Here is a 27,780-nt window from a genome sequence, read left to right on the forward strand (position 1 = left end):
TTCCCACTGAACAGTATGGTACAAAAATTAATATTTTTGAGGTTAGTCTTTATTGTTGATTTAATTAAAAAATTTTGTTAACAAAATTTGTTTAGAATTACTTCAGGAACAGTGTTTGTTAATACAATTTTTTGCTAACTTGAAATTTTAATTTCCCTCTGAATAGTATGCTATCAAAATTAATTATCTCAATAATTATTGGTTTTATCAAAAAATGTTTTAAATAAAATTTGTTTCAATTTCGATTTTGAATCAATTATCTTAATAACAAAATTTTACATCTCTATTAATTAAGCGTCTAAGTGTAATTATGTATAAAAGTGGAAAAATTATTATTTTGAGGTTATCTCTTTAATTATTGATTAAATCAAAAAAATTTGTTAACAATATCTTTTAAGAATTACACCAGGAACAGTGTTTGTTAAAACAATTTTTTTCTAACTTGAAATTTTAATTTCCCACTGAACAGTATGGTACAAAAATTAATATTTTTGAGGTTAGTCTTTATTGTTGATTTAATTAAAAAATTTTGTTAACAAAATTTGTTTAGAATTACTTCAGGAACAGTGTTTGTTAATACAATTTTTTGCTAACTTGAAATTTTAATTTCCCTCTGAATAGTATGCTATCAAAATTAATTATCTCAATAATTATTGGTTTTATCAAAAAATGTTTTAAATAAAATTTGTTTCAATTTCGATTTTGAATCAATTATCTTAATAACAAAATTTTACATCTCTATTAATTAAGCGTCTAAGTGTAATTATGTATAACAGTGGAAAAATTATTATTTTGAGGTTATCTCTTTAATTATTGATTAAATCAAAAAAAATTGTTAACAATATCTTTTAAGAAGTACACCAGGAACAGTGTTTGTTAAAACAATTTTTTTCTAACTTGAAATTTTAATTTCCCACTGAACAGTATGGTACAAAAATTAATATTTTTGAGGTTAGTCTTTATTGTTGATTTAATTAAAAAATTTTGTTAACAAAATTTGTTTAGAATTACTTCAGGAACAGTGTTTGTTAATACAATCTTTTGCTAACTTGAAATTTTAATTTCCCTCTGAATAGTATGCTATCAAAATTAATTATCTCAATAATTATTGGTTTTATCAAAAAATGTTTTAAATAAAATTTGTTTCAATTTCGATTTTGAATCAATTATCTTAATAACAAAATTTTACATCTCTATTAATTAAGCGTCTAAGTGTAATTATGTATAAAAGTGGAAAAATTATTATTTTGAGGTTATCTCTTTAATTATTGATTAAATCAAAAAAATTTGTTAACAATATCTTTTAAGAATTACACCAGGAACAGTGTTTGTTAAAACAATTTTTTTCTAACTTGCAATTTTAATTTCCCACTGAACAGTATGGTACAAAAATTAATATTTTTGAGGTTATATCCTTATTATTGATTTAATCAAATAATTTTATTAACAAAATTTGTTTAGAATTACTTCAGGAACAGTATTTGTTAATACACTTTTTTGCTAACTTGAAATTTTAATTTCCCTCTGAATAGTATGCTATCAAAATTAATTATCTCAATAATTATTGTTTTTATCAAAAAATGTTTTAAATAAAATTTGTTTCAATTTCGATTTTGAATCAATTATCTTAATAAAAAAATTTTACATCTCTATTAATTAAGCATCTAAGTGTAATTATGTATAAAAGTGGAAAAATTATTATTTTCAGGTTATCTCTTTAATTATTGATTAAATCAAAAAAAATTGTTGACAAAGTTTGTTTAGAATTGTTTCAGGAACAATTTTTGTTAAAATAATTTTTTTCTAACTTGAAATTTTAATTTCCCACTGAACAGTATGCTGTTTTTTAATCAGAACGAGTGGAGGGGGAAATCGTATCGTTTTGTTACAAAAGTTCCGTGCCCTAGATATGATACAAACAGACGATTTTATCTAATTAAGCCGAGGTTGGTTGCGGCCGAGTCTCTGCAATGTGTACCAGATTCAAATAGTCCATACTTTGACACCACAAGATTATGTTATTCGGCTTGATTTTTGTGACCGTATGCTACAGATGTTTAAGACAACTCACAGCTCATCGATAATTTATGGATCAATGGCGAAGCTCATGTTCAGTTAATAAACATAATTTTCACTATTCATCGATATTTCATCAAGCTTCATCTGAGCTTGTGTGACTATGTTTTATGGAGAAACTCAAGTCTAAAGTGTATGAGGTACGCCTAGCAACAATAGTGCGGATTGAAGATGAAATTCGCGATATTCATCGCTCCTCAAACTGAAAATCCTTTATTTTATGCATATATCTGCTGGATACATGCGCGATTATCGGAGGGTTAAATACATTCTAAACCATTTTAGATTAAATTTAAACATAGCAAAATTAGATTAGACCTTTTAAATAAATTAGCCTAAATTAGTCCAATTTAGATTTTCAATTTTCAAACAAAAAAGATAACAACCCAATCCATAATAAATTAAATAGATTACAACAATCCCCAGCAAAAGTCACTTTGAACACTCTTTCAAGCATGTAAACACAAAAAGAAAAAAAAAACTATAATAACACCTTGCTTGTTTTGTGAATGTTTCCTTTTCTTTACCTGCTTTCGATTTGATAACCTTACATTTTGGTGGCTTGAATTTGAAGCTTTAAACATATTAACTAATACATTGGGAAATGTTTGATGGTATTTTAAAATGAATTTTTTATCCAGATTATGTTTCACAAAATTAAAATTGCTCCTCCTCGCAATTGAAGTGAAAGGAGTCGAAGGTGCGGATACGAAAATCTCGATAAATCCGAGGGGGGCGAAAATTCAAGCGAACACGCAAGGATTTTTTATTGCTCAATCGGCAGATGAAGTTAAAAGGTTAAATTGTTGTAATTTCGATGATCATGTGTATGATTATTTTTTAATTATCAGAGCTTGGTTTTATTGTAAAGCCTGTCACGATGACATCAAGGATGAGACGCTGATCAAAAAATGCAAATGCAAAAACTGTGAGTAACTTAAAACAATTTTTTTATATGAAAAAATTTTACAATAATAATCGGGAATATTTATTAATTAATTCCCCAGTTATTAAAACGTTTTTGTTTCAAAATATATTCGCTCCTTTATATTTAAACTATCCTAATTTTTATTTAATTTTATTCCTCCTTTTCTGTGTGTGATTAAACCTAAATAAGTCTTCATTTACTTCTTTACAAATAAACCCAAAGCGACTAAAGGGTTTTTTTGAAATATTTGTTGTGAGTTTTTGATTTGAGTGTTTTCATTTTATTTCCAAAATCTCCCCAAACGAATAATATTTCCAACAACGTACAATTTTTTTAAATGTTCCAATTTAATTTATTTAATTGACTTGAGATCACTTTTAGTGGCAGCGCAACATCGAAATTGGTCACACGAATTAGGTAAATGCTGCCCGTAAAACCGATTTCTTAATTATTATTCTATTGCCGCCTTAATTTTTTATTAACAATTTAATCCTTTAATTTTTTGATAGCCCTTTTTTCTCATATTGTAATTTTTTATTAAAATAGAATCTTTTGAAACGCTTGTCCTTTTTTTGGAAAGGCAATATTAGTTAATTTTTGGTCTGTCCGCGATTGTATTCTAACCTCTCTTGTGCATCAATTTCTTCTTTTATCTTTCTCTGTCAGATATAATCACCAGACACCTTTTTATTGTGTGTATGTTCCTTCACACTTCTTGCTACATTTATTTTTGGTATGTTGTAGTTCATCAATTATAAATATTTATATATTTATGACACTATGAATATCAATCCGAAAAGATTTTCATAGTTACTTTTATAATTAGATTTTGTTTGTAAATACTTGGAAAATTATTTTGCAACAAAACTTACCGATTTTTCTGTTTGTTTGGATATGAATTCCATTAATATGTTCTGTTAGTGGAAGATCACCTTTGAAATTCGGGGGTAGTCTAGAAATCACGGGAATCAACAAAATAAAAGAAAAACCGATAAACATCTTGATCAAATTAGAGTATGTAAGTAATGATTAGGGCACGGAACTTTTGTAACAAAACGACACGATTTCCTCCCTCCACTCGTTCTCAGCAGAAAATTTCATACAAAAGTTGTTCTAAATTAAATCCTAAAACGATTTTTTCAAAAAATATATATATAAAAATGTTTTGAGGCTATGTTCTTAATTATTGATCAAATCAAAAATTTTTATTAACAATATTTGTTTAGAATTACTTCAGGAACAGTGTTTGTTAATACAATTTTTTGCTAACTTGAAATTTTAATTTCCCTCTGAATAGTATGCTATCAAAATTAATTATCTCAATAATTATTGTTTTTATCAAAAAATGTTTTAAATAAAATTTGTTTCAATTTCGATTTTGAATCAATTATCTTAATAACAAAATTTTACATCTCTATTAATTAAGCGTCTAAGTGTAATTATGTATAAAAGTGGAAAAATTATTATTTTGAGGTTATCTCTTTAATTATTGATTAAATCAAAAAAAATTGTTAACAATATCTTTTAAGAATTACACCAGGAACAGTGTTTGTTAAAACAATTTTTTTCTAACTTGAAATTTTAATTTCCCACTGAACAGTATGGTACAAAAATTAATATTTTTGAGGTTATATCCTTATTGTTGATTTAATCAAAAAAATTTGTTAACAAAATTTGTTTAGAATTACTTCAGGAACAGTGTTTGTTAATAAAATTTTTTGCTATCTTGAAATTTTAATTTCCCTCTGAATAGTATGCTATCAAAATTAATTATCTCAGTAATTATTGTTTTTATCAAAAAATGTTTTAAATAAAATTTGTTTCAATTTCGATTTTGAATCAATTATCTTAATAATTTTTTTTTACATCTTTATTAATTAAGCATCTAAGTAAGTATAATTATGTATAAAAACGGATAAATTATTATTTTGAGGTTATCTGCTTAATTATTGATTAAATCAAAAAAATTTGTTAACAAAATTTCTTTAGAATTACTTCAGGAACAGTGTTTGTTAATACAATTTTTTGCTATCTTGAAATTTTAATTTCCCACTGAACAGTATGGTACAAAAATTAATATTTTTGAGGTTATATCCTTATTGTTGATTTAATCAAAAAATTTTATTAACAAAATTTGTTTAGAATTACTTCAGGAACAGTATTTGTTAATACACTTTTTTGCTAACTTGAAATTTTAATTTCCCTCTGAATAGTATGCTATCAAAATTAATTATCTCAATAATTATTGTTTTTATCAAAAAATGTTTTAAATAAAATTTGTTTCAATTTCGATTTTGAATCAATTATCTTAATAATTTTTTTTTACATCTCTATTAATTAAGCATCTAAGTATAATTATGTATAAAAACGGAAAAATTATTATTTTGAGGTTATCTGCTTAATTATTGATTAAATCAGAAAAAATTGTTAACAAAATTTCTTTAGAATTACTTCAGGAACAGTGTTTGTTAATACAATTTTTTGCTATCTTGAAATTTTAATTTCCCACTGAACAGTATGGTACAAAAATTAATATTTTTGAGGTTATATCCTTATTGTTGATTTAATCAAAAAATTTTATTAACAAAATTTGTTTAGAATTACTTCAGGAACAGTATTTGTTAATACACTTTTTTGCTAACTTGAAATTTTAATTTCCCTCTGAATAGTATGCTATCAAAAGTAATTATCTCAATAGTTATTGTTTTTATCAAAAAATGTTTTAAATAAAATTTGTTTCAATTTCGATTTTGAATCAATTATCTTAATAACAAAATTTTACATCTCTATTAATTAAGCGTCTAAGTGTAATTATGTATAAAAGTGGAAAAATTATTATTTTGAGGTTATCTCTTTAATTATTGATTAAATCAAAAAAATTTGTTAACAATATCTTTTAAGAATTACACCAGGAACAGTGTTTGTTAAAACAATTTTTTTCTAACTTGAAATTTTAATTTCCCACTGAACAGTATGGTACAAAAATTAATATTTTTGAGGTTATATCCTTATTGTTGATTTAATCAAAAAATTTTATTAACAAAATTTGTTTAGAATTACTTCAGGAACAGTATTTGTTAATACACTTTTTTGCTAACTTGAAATTTTAATTTCCCTCTGAATAGTATGCTATCAAAAGTAATTATCTCAATAATTATTGTTTTTATCAAAAAATGTTTTAAATAAAATTTGTTTCAATTTCGATTTTGAATCAATTATCTTAATAACAAAATTTTACATCTCTATTAATTAAGCGTCTAAGTGTAATTATGTATAAAAGTGGAAAAATTATTATTTTGAGGTTATCTCTTTAATTATTGATTAAATCAAAAAAATTTGTTTACAATATCTTTTAAGAATTACACCAGGAACAGTGTTTGTTAAAACAATTTTTTTCTAACTTGAAATTTTAATTTCCCACTGAACAGTATGGTACAAAAATTAATATTCTTGAGGTTATATCCTTATTGTTGATTTAATCAAAAAATTTTATTAACAAAATTTGTTTAGAATTACTTCAGGAACAGTATTTGTTAATACACTTTTTTGCTAACTTGCAATTTTAATTTCCCTCTGAATAGTATGCTATCAAAAGTAATTATCTCAATAATTATTGTTTTTATCAAAAAATGTTTTAAATAAAATTTGTTTCAATTTCGATTTTGAATCAATTATCTTAATAACAAAATTTTACATCTCTATTAATTAAGCATCTAAGTGTAATTATGTATAAAAGTGGAAAAATTATTATTTTCAGGTTATCTCTTTAATTATTGATTAAATCAAAAAAAATTGTTGACAAAGTTTGTTTAGAATTGTTTCAGGAACAATTTTTGTTAAAACAATTTTTTTCTAACTTGAAATTTTAATTTCCCACTGAACAGTATGCTGTTTTTTTAATCAGAACGAGTGGAGGGGGGAAATCGTATCGTTTTGTTACAAAAGTTCCGTGCCCTAGTAATGATAAAGATTATTTAATGGAAGAGTTTTAGGTGGCTACAAGTCTGTAAGTTCAAGAAACAAAGTAGCCGAATAACGTTACCACCCCACCAAACAAGATCGAAGTTTTACGAATACACATTGGATGTCTACATACATGAAAGAAAGGCGAAAACTTCAACCCTAAATTCTGACCCAGGTCTTCAATACAATCAATCAGGCGGGTTAATCCTCAGGAGACCGCTCAATACTTAAAGCACTACAGTTTTGAATTGCGTCCAAAATATCTGTCTCCAAATTGGCGATTTTTTCTTCAAGACTTGCAAGTTTTGCGGTTTGTTGAACTTTCCATTTTTGAACATAGTTGGTAACGTCTTCTGTGGCTAATGTTAGATCGACAACCGAGGATCCTCTGGGTCCTCTATAAGTTGTTATCCCAGGCGTGTTCATAATTACAAGTTTATTTTTAGCTCCCCATTCTTCCAGTAATTTCCCCCTTGGATTATGGATATTAATCACCGGCCGTTATGTCTCCGAAGAGTAACGCCTGCTTTTGACTTGATCTTATTTCCGACTTTAGATGATCTAATATGTCCCTATGAAGCGTTTTCTTGGTTTTCTTCTCTGCCATCTGACTTTAGATTTATTGCCCTTTTTTGGTCTAGAGTCCTTTTTCTTCAACCCTCTGCATTTTCTTCTTCCCCTTTTATCTTTGCTCTCATTCATTGTACTGTTTCGTTTGGTACCCCTGGGAATACAAAAATTCAAAATCTGATTACAAGGTCTCAATCCAACAACATGAAATCGGCATATTAATCGAGTTCCCACAAAGGCGCATTTTAAAATCTTGCGAAAATATCGCAGAGAGATTGAGACAGGAAACGGTCGTTATGGGCAGAGAGAAAGGTGAACAGAAAAAGAGACGAGTGGAAATAACTGGATGTGAAAATGCAAAGTACTGAGATAAGGAAAAGTAGATATAACCCAAAATACGTGGAGAGTGTAGCAGAGGGGCAACGAAGTACTTGATGGCGGAAGGAGTTCAAAAAGGGAAGAGGTTGGTGATCAGTAGGGCACGGAACTTTTGTAACAAAACGATACGATTTCCCCCCTCCACTTGTTCTGATTAAAAAAACAGCATACTGTTCAGTGGGAAATTAAAATTTCAAGTTAGAAAAAAATTGTTTTAACAAAAATTGTTCCTGAAACAATTCTAAACAAACTTTGTCAACAATTTTTTTTGATTTAATCAATAATTAAAGAGATAACCTGAAAATAATAATTTTTCCACGTTTATACATAATTACACTTAGATGCTTAATTAATAGAGATGTAAAATTTTTTTATTGAGATAATTGATTCAAAATCGAAATTGAAACAAATTTTATTTAAAACATTTTTTGATAAAAACAATAATTATTGAGATAATTACTTTTGATAGCATACTATTCAGAGGGAAATTAAAATTTCAAGTTAGCAAAAAAGTGTATTAACAAATACTGTTCCTGAAGTAGTTCTAAACAAATTTTGTTAATAAAATTTTTTGATTAAATCAACAATAAGGATATAACCTCAAAAATATTAATTTTTGTACCATACTGTTCAGTGGGAAATTAAAATTTCAAGTTAGAAAAAAATTGTTTTAACAAACACTGTTCCTGGTGTAATTCTTAAAAGATATTGTTAATAAATTTTTTTGATTTAATCAATAATTAAAGAGATAACCTCAAAATAATAATTTTTCCACTTTTATACATAATTACACTTAGACGCTTAATTAATAGAGATGTAAAATTTTGTTATTAAGATAATTGATTCAAAATCGAAATTGAAACAAATTTTATTTAAAACATTTTTTGATAAAAACAATAATTATTGAGATAGTTCATTTTGATAGCATACTATTCAGAGGGAAATTAAAATTTCAAGATAGCAAAAAATTTTATTAACAAACACTGTTCCTGAAGTAATTCTAAACAAATTTTGTTAACAAATTTTTTTGATTAAATCAACAATAAGGATATAACCTCAAAAATATTAATTTTTGTACCATACTGTTCAGTGGGAAATTAAAATTTCAAGATAGCAAAAAATTGTATTAACAAACACTGTTCCTGAAGTAATTCTAAAGAAATTTTGTTAACAAATTTTTTTGATTTAATCAATAATTAAGCAGATAACCTCAAAATAATAATTTTTCCGTTTTTATACATAATGATACTTAGATGCTTAATTAATAGAGATGTAAAAAAAATTTATTAAGATAATTGATTTAAAATCGAAATTGAAACAAATTTTATTTAAAACATTTTTTGATAAAAACAATAATTATTGAGATAATTAATTTTGATAGCATACTATTCAGAGGGAAATTAAAATTTCAAGTTAGCAAAAAATTGTATTAACAAACACTGTTCCTGAAGTAATTCTAAACAAATTTTGTTAACAAAATTTTTTATTTAAATCAACAATAAAGACTAACCTCAAAAATATTAATTTTTGTACCATACTGTTCAGTGGGAAATTAAAATTTCAAGTTAGAAAAAAATTGTTTTAACAAACACTGTTCCTGGTGTAATTCTTAAAAGATATTGTTAACAAATTTTTTTGATTTAATCAATAATTAAAGAGATAACCTCAAAATAATAATTTTTCCACTTTTATACATAATTACACTTAGACGCTTAATTAATAGAGATGTAAAATTTTGTTATTAAGATAATTGATTCAAAATCGAAATTGAAACAAATTTTATTTAAAACATTTTTTGATAAAAACAATAATTATTGAGATAATTACTTTTGATAGCATACTATTCAGAGGGAAATTAAAATTTCAAGTTAGCAAAAAAGTGTATTAACAAATACTGTTCCTGAAGTAATTCTAAACAAATTTTGTTAATAAAATTTTTTGATTAAATCAACAATAAGGATATAACCTCAAAAATATTAATTTTTGTACCATACTGTTCAGTGGGAAATTAAAATTTCAAGTTAGAAAAAAATTGTTTTAACAAACACTGTTCCTGGTGTAATTCTTAAAAGATATTGTTAACAAATTTTTTTGATTTAATCAATAATTAAAGAGATAACCTCAAAATAATAATTTTTCCACTTTTATACATAATTACACTTAGACGCTTAATTAATAGAGATGTAAAATTTTGTTATTAAGATAATTGATTCAAAATCGAAATTGAAACAAATTTTATTTAAAACATTTTTTGATAAAAACAATAATTATTGAGATAATTACTTTTGATAGCATACTATTCAGAGGGAAATTAAAATTTCAAGTTAGCAAAAAAGTGTATTAACAAATACTGTTCCTGAAGTAATTCTAAACAAATTTTGTTAATAAAATTTTTTGATTAAATCAACAATAAGGATATAACCTCAAAAATATTAATTTTTGTACCATACTGTTCAGTGGGAAATTAAAATTTCAAGTTAGAAAAAAATTGTTTTAACAAACACTGTTCCTGGTGTAATTCTTAAAAGATATTGTTAACAAATTTTATTGATTTAATCAATAATTAAAGAGATAACCTCAAAATAATAATTTTTCCTCTTTTATACATAATTACACTTAGACGCTTAATTAATAGAGATGCAAAATTTTGTTATTAAGATAATTGATTCAAAATCGAAATTGAAACAAATTTTATTTAAAACATTTTTTGATAAAAACAATAATTATTGAGATAGTTCATTTTGATAGCATACTATTCAGAGGGAAATTAAAATTTCAAGATAGCAACAAATTTTATTAACAAACACTGTTCCTGAAGTAATTCTAAACAAATGTTGTTAATAAAAATTTTTGATTTGATCAATAATTAAGAACATAGCCTCAAAAAAATTTTATATATATATTTTTATTGAAAAAATCGTTTTAAAATTTAATTTAGAACAACTTTTGTATGAAATTTTCTGCTCAGAACGAGTGGAGGGGGGAAATCGTGTCGTTTTGTTACAAAAGTTCCGTGCCCTAGTGATCAGATTTAGGTATGGCAGGGGGGGGGGGGGGGGGTGTAGACAGTGTGGGGAGGCCTGGGAGTCTTTAAATCATCTGCTGGTAGAGTGTAATGAGTTGAAGAAGACGGTGATAGACTCGAGGCACCTGCATTAAATTAAATAACCGCGATATCTGTATTTTTCGAATAACTCCGACTTCTAAAGCTGTCTTGAAATCTTCTTAGTTACTTTGTTTCCTGCAACAAAAATTCAAATGTGTCTTTTTGAATTGGTTTAAGGTTTCTTTTATTTTTAGTTCTACTTTATTTCTTAATTCCAAGTATTTACAAACAAAATAAACATTGAAAAGTTACCAAAATATATACATATAAAAATTACCTACAAGAAACGTTTTGGAACAGAAGGTGAATGACTATGTTTCTTGTATTTTTTCTTACGGAATGTATCACACACGTATATAAGTTTTTTATTGTCCCCCAAACTTGCACAGAACTCTTTTTGCATGTTTCGTTTATCCCCTCAACCCCTCGACAACTTATCCTTTATCTTTATTATTTCTTTATTTTTAAATCTAATCTCCTCGATACATGAACAATAATAAATCCAATAAAGATTTTATAAATTCATCAATTTTATTATAAATCTTTATTTGATTGATTAATAGAAAAAAACGATGAGAAATTGTCTTTAAAAATAATAAATGTAAGTATAAAGTGCTGATGAACATCGAAAATAGCTTAACCCTGGGCTGCAAACATTTAACTTTATCCCCTTTTTATCATTTTATTAAACATTTATTTTATTAACAAATTCATTTTATTATTTTTATTTTGTTGTACATTTTTAATCTTGGCGTCATCCGCCCTCCTCATTCTGCTTTATTTCCAGATGTCGGAATGATCATGATGCAAACTGGCATGATGAAAACAGGATTTAATACCACATATTACAGATATATGGAGGGTACGGCCCCCATTTTAGACTAAAAAATACGTCTAATTTTTACATTTTAAGCTCGCTTTTTTCGTTCTTTTCGTTTCTTTTAGTTTTTAATTTTTTTTACTTAATTTATTTTTGAAGCTAACAAAATTATTTTCTTACTAACAAAAAAAATTAATGAAATTGCTTGCGCATCAATGTACTTTTTTTAGCTGTGGTTACTAATCGCTAATTTAAATTTTATTTATTAACTATACAGTGAATTTCACTTAAGATGCAATATACTCAAATATATTTTCATAGAAACCAGAGCGTACCTACTTACTTTGTCTCACATAACATGCATATTATTTGACATTAGAGTAAAACCTCGATATAACGGATCAATACGGGGAACGCAGTGTTCAATAAAAATATACAACAATTTAGAACATTTAGAATTTAAATAAAACTAGACTAATACTAGACCTACAACTAGAAACATTCGGGTTTAGCCGTACGTCTTCAGACTTCAGTCTTTTAATTGTTATGCAACCCAAATATTTCTGGATCTACATTACATTACATTACATTACATAGAATACATATCGGGTAGGCGGACCAACCAACCTTGCACCGCGACCCTAAGGATCTATTGTACCCCGATAGATATCGTTATCAAATTTCACCGTGCAGTCCAATGCTCTTAACGATTCAGATCTTTTGAGGAGATAAACTGCGACCCAAAAATCGAGAATCTGATACGGTTAACGGCAGGGCAGTGGCATAAAACATGCTCAACCGTCTCTGCTTCCTCCGCACATAGTCGGCATTCAACATCGTCGGCTAAACCCAACAAGTTGAGGTGTGCTTTTAATCGGCAGTGCCCATTAGAACTTTTATGCTACTACGGGCAAGTCCTAAAATATTCCCGGGTCTCATTCCAGGAGAACTGGTCCACAGTAGGCGAAGTCTCTCTTCAGCCCACAGTTCAATCCTATATTTGGCCATCGCAAATAATACACCAACACACAAACGCTTCAGCGCTGCCATCTCGTGCTAGCTTATCTGCTGCTTCATTGCCAGCAACCCCAGAGTGACCCGAGATCCAGATCAGAGAGACTCTGTTATCACAACTCAGTGTGTTTAATGTTCTCTTACAATCATTAACCAGAACCGACACCGTTTTCACGGCTTGCAGCGCCTGGAGAGCGACTTGACTGTCTGAGAAAATTCGTACTGTCATGTTCTTCACCCCTCTTTCAAGAAGGATTTTAGTACCCATGTCAATAGCAAATACTTCCGCCTGGAATACAGTACAGTACGTACCCAGGCTGTAGGCTTGCTTAATTCGAGGTGTCTGGCAGTATACTCCTGCTCCTACCCCTTCAGGCGTTTTTGATCCATCTGTGTACAAGCAAATGTCTGCCCGAATCAGAGAATTTTCATTTTCGATCCAGGACTGCCGCTCAGGCAGTACAATCTCGTATCGAGCATTAATCACTGATAGTGATACCGCCAAATCTGACGGCATTGATAGCACAGTATCAGTGCTTATAATGTCTTCCGCAGCCCATTGGTAGGACATGTCGGAACAGTTTTGAGCATATTGCTTAAATCTGTAAATGATTGTTCTAGCCACTTTCTCTATATGCAAATGCAGAGGAGATAGGCCAAGCAGAACCTCCATTGCTAGAGTTGGCGTTGTGCCTATCGCACCAGAGATTGCCAATCCAGGTACTCGTTGAATTCGTGAAAGTTTACTGATAACTGAAGTCTGTCGGACTTTCCTATACCAGGCTGCTGCTCCGTATGTGATCATAGGTCTAACCACAGTCACATAGAGCCAGTACAGTCTTTCAGGGGTAAGACCCCAATTTTTTCCACAAAGACTGCGACAAGTCCACAAGGATAGTCTAGCTTTGTGCAAAACTCCCTGCAAATGTCCATTCCATGACAGGGTTTTGTCTAGGATTACTCCTAGATATTTGACTTCCTTTGAGAAAGGAATTTCTTCACCTTGGATAGTTGGGCGGATTAGTCCATCCAACTTTCGCTTCCTGGTGAAGGGCACAACAATTGTCTTTTGCGGGTTTGTTGAGAGGTTCTCTCCCTTACACCAAGCGCAAATGGTATCTAGGGTCACCTGGAGGACTTTAGATATCCTCGGCAAACAGGTTCCTTTGACCATAACGACAATGTCATCAGCATAAGCTTGTATTTCCACACCAACGCCTTCGACTATCGCAATCAGATCGTCAACTAGGAGGGACCAAAGCAGGGGAGATAACACCCCTCCCGGCCTGAAGCGTATCGTATCACCGTGGAGTGAAGTAGAAACTATTCTACTATCTAGCATATTGCGGATCCAACCCGCTATAGTTGCTTCCACTCCCCTGTCAAGAGCAGCTCTTTCAAGAGATTGTGGTATTGCGTTGTTGAACGCTCCCTCTATATCCAGAAACGCACAAACCAAGATTTCTTTATCTTGCAGCGTCCTGGATACTCTACCAACTAAGTTGTGTAGAGCCAATTCTGCTGATTTTCCCGCTTGATAAGCATACTGGTGGCGACTCAGTGGACCAGATACCAATGGCACCGTACGGATATACCGTTCCAGAACTTTTTCAAGGGTTTTCAGCAGAAATGACGTTAGGCTGATGGGTCGAAAACCTCGATAAAACTAGACTAATACTAGCACTAGAACTAACACTAGACCTAGAACTAGAAACTTTCGGGTTTAGCCGTACGTCTTCAGACTTCAGTCTTTTAATTGTTATGCAACCCAAATATTTCTGGATCTAATATTAATTCTAGTGACAGTGGAAGTGTAAAACTAGAACTAATACTATACCTAGAAACATTCGGGTTTATCCGTCTTAAAAAACGTACGGCTAAACCCAAATGTTTCTAGTTTTAGGTCTAATGTTAGTTCTAGTAACTTAATAACTGACTTAGAATGTTTCGGGTTTAGCCGTGCGTCTTTTAAGACGTAAACTCAGAGTTATCATAAGGACGTCACCTTTTCCAAGCAAAACTTTTCCTTTGCAAAACTACTCAATGCCTGTACATACTATTAAGCGATGTTACATTTTATGTGGGACAGTGTAAGTGCAAAGTAGTTTACTGCATTAATATATTGCGTGTTATATGAAATTCCCGATAAATAAACAATCCTTAAATGAAAGCTAATTTTGAGCAAAAAATCAGACGCGAATAACTGGAATATTTAGGTAGGTTTTTTTGATTAAAAAAATACCCCTCTTTTTAGCAATTTAATAAACACCGATTTAGTAAGAAAAGGTAAATATTGTTGTTGATTTTTTTTTGATATTGCCCAGGGTTTAAGAATGTCTTAATACCATCTATTTTTATTTGTTAAAAACTAAGGAACGTTTTTAATGAAAGAAAATGGTCAAACATAGATGTTCTTATAATAAGTTGTTAAAAATATAATTTTTGTTTGTCTTGTGGTCGAAATTGAGAAAAATAAATTTTCGGTCGCGACTAACTCTCTTTTTGTCTGGTTAATGGCAGTGGCGACCTTCAGGAAAGGTGTGAGAGCAATTCAAATGGTCGGAAGAACAAGTACGTATCAATAAGAAGTAACAATAACACACACATTAACATTCCAAAACATTTTCTTTTAAAAACTTTAAAACGACCAAAAAACAAACATTTTTCGTTTTATTTTATTATTTTGTTTTTGTAAAAAACACAAATATTCCACTCTTCGCTCTAATAATTGGTGTTTTAGTCTGGTTTTTATTTATGCAGGTGTCTCAAAAATAGAAGTGTATCTGGAACATTAAAATCATAATTAAATTAAGCACTCTATTTTTTTAAACACCTGCATATTTATTAATTTATTTATTTTTCTTTAATAATAATATTCGGTGTTTATTCTTTTTAGTGTTTCTAGTATATAAATTTTCATATCCGGTTTCGTAAACGAGAATTGTATCTGCTTGATTTAAATTTTTTCGAATTAATTTAGTTAATTGTGTAACGTTTTTGTTTAATTATTAAAAAAAAATAATTATTGTTACAAATTACACGTTAAAATCTCGAGTACGTCCGAATATACCACATATTTTTCTGCAGGTGTGGATCCAATAAATTTGTACGCAAGTAAGTCGCCGAAAAAAATTCGTAACTTTAAAATTAAAAAAAAAATATATATATATCGACCAAAAACCTAAAATAACACATCAATCTTAAGAAAATCAATCAAAAATATTAAAAAGAAATTCTTTGTATATAGTGACTTAGAGTGCCCTTTTTATTCAATTATTTTTGCACGTTTTTCTTGCTTGTATCTGTCTACTCTTTCTTTCTGGCTTGGTTTTAAATTCTAAGCATGTTATTTTTCTTTTGGGTATGATCACGACGTTTATAGTTTTAGATAAAAAATACTTGGATTAAAATTAATTAAATTAATTTAAATCGAAGATATTTTTTAGAAATAAAAATTTTAGTGATGATTAGATTTTTGTGTATATACCATTTGCTCGATGTGTTTTTAATGGAATTTTGCAGATGATCATCATCCACCCCCAACTTTTACTCCGCCCGAAATTCCAAAGAAAGTTCATATAAGAGGTATTATAGATTATTAAAACATATATCTCAATTAGTTTGGATGTTGTGTTAGAATTAAAACACCTTAAAATACACAAAACCACAATTAAACACCATACTTTACATAATTAAATAAAAAATTCGGTTAAAATAATTTTCTTAATTTTAGGTGATGCTAATAACAGAGTTCAAGAAGATATACAAAGTGAGTTGATTCTAATTTATTATTATTTTGATGATAATGTTTATTTTAGTGACTCATAGAAATCATACTCCGAGAAATAACGCAGTCCCTAACGCAAACATGGTAAATTCGACGAAACAAGTTAATAAAGTGAAACCAACGGTGAACAGGAATACTACAGAGAATGCCGTTTCTCCTGGTTATAATAGGTAACAAAATTCTTAAAGAGAATTTTGAAAATTTCCAAATAAAATTTTATTTATTTTATCTCAAACGAAATTAATTAAATTGCAAAATAAGTGTTTATAAAAAAGTTGGAAAAAGAAGACGTTAATATAAATTTTCAGAGGCACAGAACAGGAACCCGGAGGCTATGCCGGCTATCATCTTGCCTACGAAGTGAAAAAACTCATGTACGCTTCAAGCATTTACTTAACACTTTTTTACTTGCTTGCTTTTTCTTGTACAAACTTTTTTTTATCGATGATGATTGAAAAATGTACTTATTTTTTTACGATATTAATTATGTCAGCTTATGACTTGTTAGTTATGATTGTGGGTAATTATTTTCTTGGAAAATCAAGACTTTAAATCCACGAACTTAATAACCTACATCTAGGACAATAAAAACCGAGGTCGCTTGCTGATCAATTCAATTTGACTTGCATCGTAGTCAATTAAACTAAGATTAGAACTAAAACTAGAAACTTTCGGGTTTTGCCGTGCGTCTTTTAATAAAAGGTTTGACGTTTCGGATGCCATGTTGCAACCTTCTTCAGAAACTGGTTCGAAGTGACGAGATCAAAAAATCGGTAACTATATACAGGGTGATTCATAAGTAATGGGCCAAATTGTAAATGTACGTTCAGGAGGCCAAAATAATAATATTTTCATTAACAATAATGGGTCTTAGTCTGCTCCTTACTGAGATACAGGATGTTAAAGCGAAAAAAATAAAATAGATTTTTGTTAATAGATCAGCTACTTTTCTACATAATGACTCATAGTTGACTTATAGTTTTTGTAAGGGTAAACAATAATGTGTGAGAGGATTTGAGTTAACTCGTAGATGTCGCCACATGCGCCATATGAATTATGAAACGTCAATGAGCTTTTACGTTTAATGAATAGTTTAAAACATTTTATTGTTAAGTAAACTGATTCATTCTTGTCCTAACATAAATCAAAATGCCGAGACATAATCACTTTTCAAACGAAGAAATGAGAGACATGTTATGCGTTTACGCACAAGAATGTTTACAGAAGGCAGCCAAACCGGAAGATATTTCAAAATATTTATAATCGATTGGGTGAAACAGGTTCATTTCGTCCAAAATATCATACAGGACGTCCTAAGATTATCACTCCGCAGCAAGAAGATGAAATTTTGGTAAGAATTGCGCAAAATTCTGAAATAAGCACTCGTCGATTGTCTGCAGCAACTGGAATAAGCCAACCATCCGTGACTAGAATTTTACACAAGGAAAATTTATATCCCTATCATTTTATACCTGTGCAAAATTTACTTCCAACAGATTATCGAATCAGAGTTCAATTTTGTCAGTGGCTAAAAGGAAAATTGAATAATAATCCAACATTCCTAAATAACATTCTTTTCACGGATGAAGCAACCTTTACCAGACGCGGAGTTTTTAATTGGCGAAATAGTCATGCCTGGGAAACCGAAAACCCTCGTTTAAAAAAAGATAGACATTTCCAGCACGAGTTTAAAATAAATGTGTGGTGCGGTGTAATAGGCAATACATTACTGGGCCCAGTTGAATTACCTCCTAATTTAAATGGAGAGTCATATTTAATTTTTTTAAATAATGACTTAGTCGACCTCTTGGGAGATCTTCCATTACAACTAAGAAGAAATATGTGGTTCATGCAAGACGGTGCTCCTCCACATTTTTCACGTGCTGTGCGCGAACATCTGAATGAAACATTCCCTCACCGTTGGATTGGACGTGGTAGTGATCCACTTGATTTTTATGTGTGGGGTTACATGAAATCAATGGTCTATGCTGAACCTACTATAAATACACGAGACGAGTTATGGAATAGAATTCAAGATGCAGCCAATTCAATACGAAATAATCCTGCTACATTTTTTAAAGTCAGACAATCCTTAACCAAACGGTTAAATGCGTGTATAAATGCTGGTGGTGGTCATGTTGAAAACCTTTTGCAGTAGCTCATAATTAAGCTTAAATTTAATTTAACTTCGCACAACATTAACATGTAGGTTTTGATAACAGTTGTCGTAAGTGGTCTTAGTTCAAGTCTGTTCTAATGTTGTATTTCGTTTTATTAACTGGCGTACAATAAATTGTTTTATTACGTAATTTTTTTATGGTTTCAGTTTAATATTGTTATCAATTATCAATTACGGTTAGGTAAATGTCAACATTCCATGCCATGCTCGTGTCTTAACAGATTAATGCTACGTCGACCACCGTGAAATGTAGTCTAGTGAATTAGTAAAATTCAAATATCTCGAAAATCGTTAATATTTTCAAGATCAAAGAAGTATAGCTTTTTTCTACAGAAATGATGGGGCTATCCAAATTAAACAAGTATGTTGTAAAATAATGAGCGATAAAAAATTTGTAGCTGATTTCATCTAATTCATATGGCGCATGTGGCGACATCTACGAGTTAACTCAAATCCTCTCACACATTATTGTTTACCCTTACAAAAACTATAAGTCAACTATGAGTCATTATGTAGAAAAGTAGCTGATCTATTAACAAAAATCTATTTTATTTTTTTCGCTTTAACATCCTGTATCTCAGTAAGGAGCAGACTAAGACCCATTATTGTTAATGAAAATATTATTATTTTGGCCTCCTGAACGTACATTTACAATTTGGCCCATTACTTATGAATCACCCGGTATAAGTCGGAAAAACTAATTAATAATCAGTTAACGCTAATTACAAACTAATTAATAACTAATTACGTCGCGTGTTCACCACCATCTTCCATGTTCTGCTAAGCTCCCAGCCATCCTCTCTGTTGACGTTATTTTTATGTCGGTGAATCTCTATGGCTTCTCTTGTCACTCTTTGGTAGTATCTGTTGTCCCTAGCCAGCACCTTTGTTTGTTCGAAGTCTATTCGGTGCCCCTCTGCATGGCAATGTTCCGCAACCGCCGACTGCTGGATCTTCTTCAGCCTTACATCCCTCTCATGCTCCTTGATGCGGCACTCGACGTTGCGTCCAGTTTGGCCAACATAAACCTTCCCACAACTACACGATAGTCGATAGACTCCCGCTCCTTTTAATGGAGTTAGTTTGTCCTTGGCTATCGGGAGTGTGTTCCGAATTTTGCTGACCGTGCCGTACCGCACTACGATGTCGTTCTTCTTGAGGTGCCTAGCAATTCGTTCCGTTACACCTGAAACATAGTGAAGACAGATAAATCCAAGTGGTTTTGTACTTACCGTGTCCTCTTTCTGCTTTCGCTGCTTGATGGCCTGGTTGATGTCCCTCGAAGTGTATCCATTCTTCTGCAGCACGCCTCGTAGAAAGTGTTGCTCCTTCTTCAAGTTCTCTCCTTCACATAGTCTCGCTGAAATAATGTACGGATCACGGACCTCTTCTGTTGGGGATGATGATGTGAACATGCCTGTAAATACCTGTTGGTATGGGTCTTCTTTCGGTATACACCAAGTTCTATATCTCCATTTGTCGTCCTGGTGACCAACACATCTAGGAAAGGTAGTTTTTTGGCAGTTTCTGTTTCCATGGTGAACTTAATCATGGGATGTTGAGAGTTCAAGTGATCCAAGAACTCTTGGAGCCGTGTTTGACCATGTTGCCATATCACAAACGTGTCATCCACATATCGGAGCCATAGTTTTGGTTTCCACTGGCTCTTCTTCAAAGCGTCCTCTTCGAATAATTCCATGTAGAAATTAGCTATAACTGGCGATAGTGGAGATCCCCTTCGAACTGCTCGTAAAATTCTCCTTTCCAGCTGAAATACGTCGACGATAAGCAATACTCCACCAGATCTGGCACGTATCCTGGTAAACCCTCCGGAATGAGTTTTCGGCGAAGACCCTCTAGTAACTGGTACCCTAGTAAAAAGGGATTCCACATCGAAACTTACCAACATATCCCCAGCATCCAGCTTTACACCTTTTACCGATTCCACAAAATGTGTAGAATCCCTGACATACGATACCGTGTTACCTGTAAAGGGGGACAGAATCTTTGCAAGATGTTTAGCCAGCTGGTATGTTGGGGAGTTGATGGCGCTGACGATAGGGCGGAGGGGGACGTCTGGTTTGTGAATCTTCGGTAGTCCGTAGATTCGTGGTGGTACCGGCGCCTGCACAAACAAACCTTTCTGCTGTTCTGCTGGAATTCCTGTGGTTTTTATCAGTTCCTTCATTTTTCTAACGATTTTGTCTGTGGGGTCCTTCTTGATCTTCCTGTAGGTGGCTGGGTCCAGTAAGTTTATCATTTTGTCGTCGTATTCTTTCCTGTCCATAACAACGGTAGCATTCCCCTTGTCTGCTGGTAACACGACGATTTCTGATTTTTCTTTTATAGATCGGAGTGCCTTCTTTTCACCAACCGTCAAGTTGGATTTTGGTGGTTTTGCTGACTTCAATACTCTCGCAACTTCTTGTCGGATCTCTTCGGCTTTCAGTGCAGGCATCCCTCGAACAACTGCTTCCACTTCGCAGATGATTTCCTCCTTTGGGACCTTCTTCGGGGCGATTGCGTAGTTCAATCCTTTGGCGAGCACAGAGGTTTCGTCTTTCGTTTTGCATCGTATGCCTCATCATTTCTAGATACAGCAAGAAAATTATTTCTGCAGCTGTCTGTTTCTCTAGAAACGTGATTTTCTTGTAATTCTAGTCGAGTTTGGGTTGAGCAGAATTTCTGCTCAACTTAGTTTGAAATGCAGTATTCCTTATCACCTATAGCAGTGAATAGGGAAAGAAAATTGTAATTGTCACTTTCTATGTTTATTTTCTGGTATATTTGCAATATTTAAGTTGGGCAGAAATTCTAATCAACTTTGTTTGAACATCTTATTCCTCATCATCAATAGCAACAAATATAGAAAGAAAATACGTTTGACAGTTCCCATTTGATGGATTGTCGATGCGTTGCAATCAAAGCAACTAACAAATGTTAGATAAGGGTAGTTTTGTTTACAACTAACTAATGTTAAATTCAACAAAACTAGTTTTATGAATAGGGCTAGTTGTTGTGGGAATAATTTTGGAATCAAAATGTAAGATATCTTGTCCTTCTGCCGTAACTAGTCAGTCACAAAAACTACAATAAAATTTTCAAAATTATCTTAAAATTATATAATTTTTTTCAATAAGTACATTTTACAATATTCATCGAATCAATTCCTTGAAAAACAAAAAAAATCCCACTTTTCTTTCTAACAACTTTCTCATCTTTACCACATATTATATTTGTACTCAAAATCTACCTAAATCAATGTTTTTCTCTCATTCAAAAATCTATATTCATTGCATGATTTTTTTTCTTTTATATAAATATACTTCATCGTTTATTCTCTCTTTCTCTCTCCTAGTTTTTTCTACGTTGTTTTTTTATTGTCTAAAAACTAATAGCTATTAGACTCTTTTTTATTAAAGTAGTGGGTCCCTTTTACTATTATAAAATAAATTTTTGAAAATCTCGCTGGAAATATACCGGATTTGTCACTCGAATGTTGTGTTCTTATTTTTAATTTTCAGGCCGACGAGTCGTACGAGCAGCGGAACCAATCAGAACAACAACGGTGTCGCGCTTCCGGTTGGTTTGGCTGATGATCAAGCGAAAGATTTCGACTTTGAAAAAACCGAAATGAAATATGACAGCACTGGAATGTTCCATTGGGGGCCCGCAAAAAATTTAGAAGACTGTATACTTGTAAGGAAACTGTTTATTTTAAATTTGTGGGTTATTTTCATTTCATTTTTGGTACATATTCGGGAATTGTTTTGATAACAGCTTTATTTTCGATTATTTTTTTATATCTCACCTCATTTTTGTGTCTATTAACGTTAAATTTCGTACTTTTTGATAAATTTGGTTGGAAATTTTTGTTCTGGCTTTTCATGGTCAAAATTGATATAGGATAACCTAAAAATATTTTTCGTATCTGTATCACTCAAAAAAAAATCGGTTTTTACCTTTTTGCTGTTTATTTTCTTTGATGGAAACAAATTTATTTTGATTTTTAGTCGATTGCGTAAGAGATGGTACAAAACCATTTACGGGTAAAAACTTTTTATTAAAATTTCCATCCTTTTGGAGTACGCAAGATTTTTTTTCGTCCGTTTTTAAAAATGCTTGAATACTAGGAGGCTTTTTTATATTCGAATAATGTCTTACGCCCCAATTTTTAAATAATTTCGATACAGAATTTGCAAATCGTTTCTTTAAATATTGATTTTTTTGCGATTCACGAACCGCCACAACCCATTTTTTCGATTCATCGATTTTATAGATATCCAAAACTGATCTAGGAGCAACTTGAAACTTTTTATCGAAAATTTCTAATAATGGGGGAGCTAATTTAACGGGTAAAATTCTTCGTGAATTTCCTAAATTCTTTAAAAACACTTTTAAAATACTTCTTGTACCCATTTTGATTGACAGCAAAAAAATAATTTATTTCTGTCAATAAAGACAAAATCTTTTTGGCATATATTAAGATTAGCTGTCCCTCTTAAAAATCGATAAATTTTTTTTAATCGGTTGGAAATGACTCTAAATATGTGTTAATGATAAAAAAAAGTGCGGAAAAGTGTAGTACTTACCGAAAAATCACTTTAAAGTTGCGATTTGACGTTTCTTTTTGGAAGTTAAAAGCAATTAATTAAAATTGCATTTTCGTATTAAATTCTAACCTGAAATTGTTTAATTTATACCCACGCACAAAATAAAAAGTTATTTTCACTAAACTTGTTGAGATTTCAACATATTTTCCGATGAAAACCTTATTTCTTAGGCTATCGATGCAGAACGACAATTAAATGGCGTTAGATAGAATTGTTTCTACCAAATGTGTATTAATAGACTTTGTGTTAATGGATTGTGTATCAATTGATCTGTCAAATGACTGAAAGCTCTTTGCAATCTTTATGTTGTAAATATAAATGATAAATAAGTATAGTAGCTTATTTAATAGTAGTTTAGTTAAATTAAAATAGTTATTAAAAAAGACATGGTTACAAAATAAAAATAAATAAATGGCCCGTGTGACGATAGCAACAAACTGTGTATTTAACCAAATGACAATTACAACTGACAACACAAGCAATGTTAACCATGTATTTTCTCGTATTAAATCCTAACCTCAAATTGGTTAATTTATACCCACGCACTAAATAAAAAGTTATTTTCACTAAACTTGTTGGGATTACAACATAATTATTCATAATGACACCTATGTGAAGTTAGCCCCCAATTAAACAGAATTTTACATGTATAGTATTTTAATTATAACATGAGAACCAGTGAACCGATTTCGATAAACAATGTCAAATTCGAAAGCAGAGATAAGGAAGGATAGAGATGGCCAACTCTACCTTATTAAATTGTACCTTGCGTACAGCGCCATCCGATGTCACCGCAGAGTACTAATCATAGATTAAAACCAACTTCCACTAGGATAATGGTGTAAAACTGGGCTAACCAACGATCTGGCAACATTGTTCGCTGCGCATCGAAGCGAAGCGAGTGACGTTGCCAGATCGTTGGGGCTAACTTTAACCGCCAAATTTAAAAATAACACAATTAATATTGCTTTAAAAAAAGGAAATAAATATATTTTAAATGAAAGATCTAATTTCAACATAATAATTTATTATTCACAAAACTAATAAAATTTGGTAACATAAATAGAGTATAAGTACGAAGGCTTTCACGGTCGGTGTAATTAAACTAGAACTAATAGTAGCACTATCGAAGACGACTCGAAATCACTTCGAAAATTTCTAGCTAGTGTTAGTTCTAGTGATAGTGCTACTATTAGTTCTAGTTTTAGTTCAATAAATAGAATAATGTTACATTTTGTTTACCCTAACAGTTTTTGTAGCGTCTTCCTGGATGGTAGTGAAAAGAAATTTGATAAGAACCGGTATCCTTTACCACTTTGTTTGTAAATGGTAAGAGCCAGCACTTTTTTTTTCTGATTTCGGGACTGGCTGCTAAAGAAATTTCTAGTTTCTTTATTCAAATATTTGAGGTTCACCAATACCTGAGGATTTTTCCTCAATTGTATTAGCTTTTGCCTTATTATTCTGGCATTTTTCTTAGCGCGACACAACGCTTTTTTTACTCCAGTTAGGTTGCAATTGCTGCAGTTCTTTGTAAAAGGTAATTTCCTCCGTTTCTTATCTATAAAAATAAAGATAATTTTAAATAAGAATGATTATTCAGTTTTTATGGTATTTACCAATTATTTCTTTTTCATCACTTAGGTGGAACCGTTTCCAATTCATTTCTAATGAAATGGCAGAATTTTCCTCGCAAAATGAGGTTGAAGCAATTTCGCAACCTTGTTGTTTACTACATCCAGGATAGACTTGCATAACAGTTGAACTAGTTACACCAGGAAGTTTGTCGGGGCATACATATGTGGGGGTATAAATATATATATGGCATGTCGGGGTTATAAACATATATAATATGGTATATAATGAATTATATAATTATGAATTATGAAACTAAATAATTAATTTCACACCATGCAGCATACCTGAAGTATCTTCTGTTGGTTGATCTTGTGGAGACAAAAAGCAATTATTTATAGTTTCTTCTTATAAATCTAAATGATTTAAAAAACATATTTAAAAAACAAACTTTTTATCCAAAATTTCATTTACCTAGTAAGCATAATGTAGGTAGCTTTTTCAATTTCTTCTCAACATATTTGCACATTGTTGCAAAATGGTTGGGGCAAACACAATAGTTACTTAGACGCTTATCATTAATTAATTCAAATAATTTTGAATTGTGTATTCCAGAGAGCCAAGCCATTCGAATAATAGGGTCGGTCGGAAAATAATATCTAGAAATACAGAATGAAAGTAATTATGCTGTATTAATTAATAATTTTTATAATTTACCTTTTAATGTCTATCATCACAAGATGGTACACAGCAAGGATTAATAACCGACATTTTTATCATTTAAAAAATTTTAAATGTTTTTTACACTTTTTTACACTTAATTACAAAATTACACTTATTAAAAAAATTAACTGATTTATCAATATCATTTATATTTGACATCACTTAATTTGACTTAATTAATCAAAGATGAATACAAAAAAAGAAATAAAATATAAGCCACCTTAAAGGTTGTTTAAATTTGAATTTGTGTAGAATTAGTTATCGACGGTGACATCGGATGGCGTTGACAACGGTTACAATTTTCATTCATTTGAGATCCCCCCCCATGATTACAACTGACAACACAAGCAATGTTAACCATGTATTTTCTTGTATTAAATCCTAACCTCAAATTGTTTAATTTATACCCACGCACAAAATAAAAAGTTATTTTCACTAAACTTGTTGGGATTACAACATAATTATTCATAATGACACCTATGTGAAGTTAGCCCCCAATTAAACAGAATTTTACATGTATAGTATTTTAATTATAACATGAGAACCAGTGAACCGATTTCGATAAACAATGTCTCATTCGAAAGCTTAATCCTTGGCCAATACGAAAGTGGAAATGCCCGATTGACGATGTGACGATAGCAACGATAGCAACAAACCTTCCAACAACAAATTTTTATCCGCAATTTCCTATCTATTTTATTAGCTGATATCTTTCTTATTATTAGATATAGCAGAACACTAAATGCACCATATGAAAGCTTGATTCTTTCTTTATGAAATCGTCGGTCCTCGTTTGCCGATATGTTAATATTAAAATCAATAAAAAATGAAGAACACCGCTCTGTACGTAAAATAGCTTAATATTACCAAACTTCAAGCCCTTGTGCAATTGTTATCAAACTGAATTTTAAAAAACTATGTTCACAATCAGAAAGAACGCTCCATCAAATATCTTAATCCGGGTTTTTGTCGGTCAATATCTACTAGCATCATGGTTAAATCACCTTTAATATACATCTCTATATACAGAAACGTTTAATTGCTCTACCTTTAAACAACTTTCTTATTTGATATGAGGAAAACTATAGAAGTATATCATGAAGTTATAGACTTACACAAGGACGTTTTTGATCAAAAAATTACCAAATTCACACGTTTTAGCTACTTTTAAACATTGTTGGGATCAATAACTTTCTTATATCACCAGGAAAAAACTCTATTACCAAGCAGCGATAGCCGCGTGTTATACGCCATTAGACAGAGCAGAAAATTGTAGATAAGATAGATCTATACTTCTATAGTTTTCCCCCTATCAAATAAGAAAGTTGTTTAAAGGAATAGTAATTAAGCGTTTTTGCGTGTAGGGATGTATATTAAAGGCGATTTAAGCATGACGCCGATAGACATTTACCAACGAAAACCCGGGTTAAGATAGTTTAAAGAGCGCTCTTTCCGAGTGTGATAATAGTTTTTTAAAATTCGGTTAGATAACAATTGCACAAAGGCTTGAAGTTTGGTAATTTTAAACTATTTAATCTAAGTACAGAGTCACCGCTTTGTAGTTTAAGTACAGATTGATCCTAGTATTAACTATCGACAGACAAAGACCGGTTTTAGAGAAAGAATCTCTAATTATTATCTCGAATTATCTCTAATAATAAGAAAGATATCAGCTAAGAAAGTAGATAAAAAATTACGGATACAAGTTTGTTTATCGGACAAATGTGGAGGAGGCTGAAAACTAGAATTCGTAAACATAAAACTAAAGAAAATTCGAAACGATACAACCTTACAGCACCTTTCATCTTTTTTGTTTCCGTGTGGAAACGTGCCCATTACACACCCACAAGTACCCATCAATCTTTTGAATTTCTCCAAAATAAGGTTTATTATTCTTCTCTTTCAGATTTAACCATAGGATTTGACGAATATTTCACCCTACGTTATGACCTTTTGATGTTAAAACTTTGTAACTACTAATGCCCGACTCGAAAACTCTCGCGGGGTCATTTCAATGGTTGTACGCACATAATTAGTAAATTTTGAAA

General features: G+C 30.7%; 2 protein-coding genes and 1 long non-coding RNA gene across 32 annotated transcripts in view; 1 reads left to right on the plus strand and 2 right to left on the minus strand.

The window, feature by feature from the left end:
* Nucleotides 1-27,780, plus strand: part of LOC111418609 (calcium-activated potassium channel slo) — a 73,290-nt gene that overhangs the window by 37,513 nt on the left and 7,997 nt on the right. For 7 of the 30 annotated variants that reach the window (XM_023051184.2, XM_023051183.2, XM_023051180.2 and 4 more), the window contains exons 13-22: nt 2,718-2,873; nt 2,928-3,004; nt 3,386-3,421; nt 15,376-15,426; nt 15,943-15,969; nt 16,378-16,440; nt 16,589-16,624; nt 16,674-16,812; nt 16,951-17,016; nt 22,346-22,520. In XM_023051184.2, the coding sequence (XP_022906952.2) occupies nt 2,718-2,873; nt 2,928-3,004; nt 3,386-3,421; nt 15,376-15,426; nt 15,943-15,969; nt 16,378-16,440; nt 16,589-16,624; nt 16,674-16,812; nt 16,951-17,016; nt 22,346-22,520 (826 nt within the window). Of the gene's footprint in view, nt 1-2,717; nt 2,874-2,927; nt 3,005-3,385; nt 3,422-11,808; nt 11,884-15,375; nt 15,427-15,942; nt 15,970-16,377; nt 16,441-16,588; nt 16,625-16,673; nt 16,813-16,950; nt 17,017-22,345; nt 22,521-27,780 lie in introns of all 30 variants that reach the window. The other 23 variants (XM_023051197.2, XM_023051195.2, XM_023051196.2 and 20 more) reach the window with 11 other exon arrangements.
* On the minus strand, nt 22,516-24,131 carry LOC111418611 (uncharacterized). Its single transcript, XM_023051207.2, has 2 exons — nt 22,784-24,131; nt 22,516-22,733 (listed from the first exon to the last, which is right to left on the minus strand). Exons 1-2 carry the CDS (start codon nt 23,238-23,240, stop codon nt 22,558-22,560), a joined length of 633 nt encoding a protein of 210 aa, XP_022906975.2. The 5' UTR covers nt 23,241-24,131; the 3' UTR covers nt 22,516-22,557.
* Nucleotides 24,449-26,058, minus strand: LOC139429244 (uncharacterized). The gene is made up of 5 exons (XR_011639908.1): nt 25,727-26,058; nt 25,484-25,668; nt 25,357-25,425; nt 25,054-25,199; nt 24,449-24,995 (listed from the first exon to the last, which is right to left on the minus strand). It is a non-coding gene; the product is annotated as an uncharacterized lncRNA (long non-coding RNA).

Source organism: Onthophagus taurus, chromosome 3 (assembly GCF_036711975.1).
Source record: "Onthophagus taurus isolate NC chromosome 3, IU_Otau_3.0, whole genome shotgun sequence".
In the NCBI taxonomy this organism is placed as follows: domain Eukaryota; kingdom Metazoa; phylum Arthropoda; class Insecta; order Coleoptera; family Scarabaeidae; genus Onthophagus; species Onthophagus taurus.